General features: G+C 36.4%; 1 protein-coding gene and 1 pseudogene across 1 annotated transcript; both read left to right on the plus strand.

The window, feature by feature from the left end:
- The window catches only part of LOC122264828 (hemocyanin subunit-like), a 2,614-nt pseudogene extending 2,242 nt beyond the window's left edge, over positions 1 to 372 (plus strand).
- A 1,024-nt stretch (positions 373 to 1,396) lies between these two features.
- On the plus strand, positions 1,397 to 4,197 carry LOC122251423 (hemocyanin subunit-like). Its single transcript, XM_086554517.1, has 3 exons — positions 1,397 to 1,484; positions 1,892 to 3,415; positions 3,638 to 4,197. Exons 1-3 carry the CDS (start codon positions 1,406 to 1,408, stop codon positions 4,069 to 4,071), a joined length of 2,037 nt encoding a protein of 678 aa, XP_086410643.1. The 5' UTR covers positions 1,397 to 1,405; the 3' UTR covers positions 4,072 to 4,197.
- The last annotated feature ends 1,374 nt before the right edge of the window (positions 4,198 to 5,571 follow it).

The raw sequence follows: 5,571 nt of genomic DNA on the forward strand, positions 1-5,571 counted from the left end.
CTGATGTACCGAGTTTCGACACTCTCTTCGAGAAGACCAAGGCTGCCTTGGAAGGTGCAGATTCCGGACTAACAGAATTCGAGAGTGCCACTGGCACATTCCCAACCGATTCCTTCTCCCAAGGTACGACGGGTCATGAGTTCGACCTTGTTGTGGCTATGAACTGATGGTGAAGTGACGCAGCAGTGGACGGACTTCACGAAAATACCGATTTCAACCACTATGGTGGTCATGGCATATACCCTTATAATCGCCCACACGGCTATCCTCTGGATCGTAAAGTTCCGATGAACGTTGTGTTTGAAGACCTTCCCAACTTCAAGCACATTCGAGTCAAGGTCTTCATCAGGCGAACATATCCATCATTATTAAGTTATGAATGTCTATGTGAATGATGTAAAATTTCATATACTTTGTTTCGTCTTTAACATGAACAAATGCCACATGCTGAAGTGTGCAGTACTTTTCTGAAGGAAGTTAACGGATTGACCAAATAAATCTGATGTCATTGCAAAGCATTTTTCATAGGCCTTCTAGCTTTACTGTTTAGAAATTTAGCTTTTTTGCAAGCACTAATATAGACTAGAAAACCTATTGGTCTTTCATTCAATCTGCAATGTGTTCCTGCTGCCAAATATAGCAATCAATTAAAATAAGATAGTGTTGCAGGATGCACAAAGCAAATAGGGTAAGATATATAATATACACAGAATTAGATCAAATTTTAGCTGATAATTATGGTTTTAAATCTACAAACCTCATATATTACGGTTCTAATATGTGTGTGTGTGTATGTATGTATATGTGTATATATATATATATATATATATATATATATATATATATATATATATATATATATATATGTATGTATAATATAATATTATAATATATATTATATATATATATATATATATATATATATATATATATATATTATATATATATTATATGTATGTATGTAATATATATATATGTATATATATATATATATATATATATATATATATATTATATATATATATATATATATATATATTTATATATATATATATATATATATTATATATATATATATATATATAATATATATATATATATACATATATATATATATATACATATATATATATTATATATATATATATATATATATATATATCCATATATATATGTATATATATATATATATAAGTATATGGATATATATATATATATATATATATATATATATATATATATATATATATGTAGATATATATGTATCTATGTATGTATACTTATGTACGTGTGTGTGTGAGTGTGTGTGTGCCTTTCGTTATCTGATAAATCCTTCCGACAACTGGACTTTGGCCACTCAGTTCTGTATATAAGGCCTTGCAACTGCTGCAATGTCACCGACAACATGAAGGTCTTCGTGGTGCTTGCTCTCGTTGCGGCTGCGGCTGCCTGGCCGAACCTCGGCTTCCAGGCAGATGATGCAGGTTGGTTTTGCATTTATCTGTACAAACATTGTTGCTATTTTCCCTTGTATTTCGAATCTAAATTGCCGCTTTCTTCTTACATTTTCTAATCGTTCTAAATTTGTGTAAAGAATATCTCACAATCTCTCTTAGTCTTCAGGTTTTTCTTTCCCAATCTCTCCTTTCTTTCTCTCTCTGCCTCAATTTTTTTTTCTCTCTCTCTCCATCTATTCTTTTCTCTGAACATTTTGTATCAGCATAGAGAGTATTTCCCTAAATCGTTATGCGTTGAGCTCCATAATTATTCATACTATTTTCCCTTTCGTTTCGTTTGACCAAGTCACAAACTTTTATGTTTTATTTCCTCTCTCTCTCTCTCTCTCTCTGTTAATATCATAATGAATATCATAACATCATCATTCTTTCAGGTGTGTCTGATGCCCAGAAGCAACATGACATCAACTTCCTGCTGCACAAGATCTACGGGGAAATTCGTGATCCTGCACTCAAAGCCAAGGCTGATTCCTTTGACCCGGAGGCTGATCTATCCCACTATAGTGACGGCGGTGAGGCAGTGCATAGACTCATCAGAGATCTCAAGGATCACAGGCTTCTCGAACAGAAGCACTGGTTCTCCCTCTTCAACCCCAAACAACGCCATGAAGCACTTATGCTCTTCGATGTTTTCATTCATTGCAAGGACTGGGATACATTCGTCAGCAATGCTGCCTACTTCCGCCAACGTATGAATGAGGGAGAGTTTGTGTATGCCTTGTATGTTGCGGTCATCCACTCACCTCTGGCTGAACACGTTGTACTTCCCCCACTCTATGAGGTCACACCTCACCTCTTCACCAACAGCGAAGTCATTGAAGCAGCTTACCGTGCTAAGCAGACCCAGACACCTGGCAAATTTATGTCTTCCTTTACTGGAACTAAGAAGAACCCTGAACAAAGAGTAGCCTATTTCGGAGAGGATGTTGGCATGAACACTCACCACGTGACTTGGCATATGGAATTCCCATTCTGGTGGCAGGACACTTACAGTCATCATCTGGACCGCAAAGGAGAGAACTTCTTCTGGGTACATCATCAACTTACCGTCCGATTTGATGCCGAACGTCTTTCCAATTACTTGGATCCCGTCAGCGAACTCCACTGGGGTAAACCCATCGTACAAGGCTTTGCTCCCCACACCACTTACAAGTATGGAGGTCAGTTCCCCTCTCGTCCAGATAACGTAGAGTTCGAGGATGTGGACGGCGTTGCCCGAATTCGAGACTTGCTCATTGTTGAGAGCCGAATCCGTGATGCTATTGCCCACGGTTACATTGTCGACAGGGAAGGCAAACACATTGATATCATGAATGAGCGTGGTATTGACGTCCTTGGAGACATCATTGAATCGTCCATGTACAGTCCTAATGTTCAATACTATGGGGCTTTGCATAACACTGCCCATATTGTGCTCGGTCGACAGGCCGATCCACATGGCAAATACGCTTTACCCCCTGGTGTCTTGGAACACTTCGAGACTGCCACACGTGACCCCAGCTTCTTCAGGCTACACAAATATATGGATAACATCTTCAAGGAACACAAGGACTCTCTTCCTCCTTACACAAAGGAAGAATTAACATTCAATGGTGTGAATATTGAGAGCATGTCTGTCGATGGTGAATTGGAGACCTTCTTTGAGGACTTCGAGTACAGCCTCATTAATGCCGTTGATGACACTGAAGAAATTAAGGATGTGGAGATCTCCACCTACGTTCCTCGTCTCAACCACAAAGACTTCTCTTACAACATTGAAGTTACCAACAATAACGGCAAAGAAGTTCTGACAACAGTCCGCATTTTCGCCTGGCCTCACATTGACAACAATGGCATTGAATACACTTTCGACGAAGGTCGTTGGAATGCTATTGAACTCGACAAATTTTGGATTAAGTGTGAGTATTTATTAGATTTTAATTTAGCTAAAGAATTAGTCATATAATATCTAAAAAAATGCATCATAATTGGATTTTGTTTCATCTGTGCCTGAAGCGTAAGGAAAATAATTGTCTTTAATGTATATTACACCAATTTGAATTTGCCTGTTTCACTTCTTTTTATATTTGCATAATTCCTTAGTGAATATACCTATACCATTTTATATTTTTTACTTGCAGTGGCCCCTGGTTCAAACCACATCGTTCGTAAGTCATCAGAATCAGCAGTAACTGTTCCTGATGTACCGAGTTTCGACACTCTCTTCGAGAAGACCAAGGCTGCCTTGGAAGGTGCAGATTCCGGACTAACAGAATTCGAGAGTGCCACTGGCATTCCCAACCGATTCCTTCTCCCCAAGGGTAACGAACAGGGTCTTGAGTTCGACCTTGTTGTGGCTATGACTGATGGTGAAGCTGACGCAGCAGTGGACGGACTTCACGAAAATACCGATTTCAACCACTATGGTGCTCATGGCAAATACCCTGATAATCGCCCACACGGCTATCCTCTGGATCGTAAAGTTCCCGATGAACGTGTGTTTGAAGACCTTCCCAACTTCAAGCACATTCAAGTCAAGGTCTTCAATCACGGCGAACATATCCATCATCATTAAGTTTTCATGTCTATGTGAATGATGAAAATTCATATACTTTGTTTCGTCTTTAAACATGAACAAATGCCACATGCTGAAGTTGCAGTACTTTTCTGAAGGAAGTTAACGAAAAATAAATCTGATGTCATTGCAAAGCATTTTTCATAGCCTCTATGCTTACTGTTTAGAAATTTAGCTTTTTTGCAAGCACAATATAGACTAGAAACCTATTGTCTTTCATATCAATCTGCCTATGTGCCCATGCTGCCAAATATAGCAATCAATAAAATAAGATAGTGTTGAAGATGCAAAGCAAATAGGTAAGATATATAATATACACAGAATTAGATCAAATTATAGCTGATAATTATGGTATCTACAAACCACATATATTACGGTTCTAATGTGTGTGTGATATGTATAAATATGTGTATATATATATATATATATATATATATATATATATATATATATATATATATATATATACACACACACACATATATATATATATATATATATATATATATATATATATATATACATATCTATACATATATATATTATATATATACATATATATGTATATGTATATATATATATATATATATATATATATATATATATATATATATACACACACACACACACACACACACACATCGAGCTCTTTATTACTATAGTTTTTGTTTTGTTTTTTTCAGCGTTACAATTTTCTCCTCAGTCCGTTCATTCACATTTTTTGAAATACAATATAATCTCTTTTCATCCATATTTAACAGAAGATGGCTGTAGTGGCGATCATGTATTTTGAAAAAAACAAATTTTTAGTAAAACTAGATAGCGATATTATCTATGAATATTTATTTTTTCTCTCTTTTCTATCTTCAACCATGACAAAAATAATTGAAAAGTTGCCGTTTTTGTCTTCTCCGTTGCGTTGCCATATTCCTATATCTGTTGTACTTGCTTGAAACATTAATTAAATATTTGTCAACCTTGCTGGGGTTTTTTTAATGAGCCTTTCTCCAGGGTAGCATTTGACCTTGTGTGTCTTCGTAGGTTTTGTGAATTGGATTGTTTCATAAATTCGAATCCTAAAAAAATCGAGAAGGAAAGTGTAGTAAAGTACTTAGACAAGTTCGTCCCAGTCTGTCTCTGAGGTTCATTTCTTTTGTGCAGTTTTTCTTTGTTGTTAACTTTTTCTTTTGGTTTGTGCTTTGTCTTTCCAGGATAGCACTTGACCTTGTGTGACCATCAACCCCACCTTCCTTTTATGGACATTGAGGCATACAAACACTAATAGACTATGTCACAGGGTTTCTGAAGGCTGCCGTCTTAGAGGAATTTGACCAGCTCGGTTACAGAAGACTTACTAGTGATCTTTCCGAGAGTAGGACTCCCAATGGAAGTTCTCAGTGATCAAGGTCCCCAGCGACTTGTTCCATTTTCTGGGAATTAATCCCAATTTCTCTACCCAATACTACCCTATTGCAATGGTAGAGTTGAGGAAATGCACAG

Source organism: Penaeus japonicus, unplaced genomic scaffold, assembly GCF_977035675.1.
Source record: "Penaeus japonicus unplaced genomic scaffold, GWHDUDI00000001_assembly GWHDUDI00000029, whole genome shotgun sequence".
Taxonomy (NCBI): Eukaryota; Metazoa; Arthropoda; class Malacostraca; order Decapoda; family Penaeidae; genus Penaeus; species Penaeus japonicus.

Bases quoted from the DNA above. Each gene is read 5' to 3' on its own strand.
- LOC122251423 (XM_086554517.1), top strand. From the start codon at position 1,406: ATGAAGGTCTTCGTGGTGCTTGCTCTCGTTGCGGCTGCGGCTGCCTGG. The intron at 1,485-1,891 runs GTTGGTTTTGCA...TCATTCTTTCAG, and splicing joins CTTCCAGGCAGATGATGCAG to GTGTGTCTGATGCCCAGAAG. The intron at 3,416-3,637 runs GTGAGTATTTAT...TTTTACTTGCAG, and splicing joins CGACAAATTTTGGATTAAGT to TGGCCCCTGGTTCAAACCAC.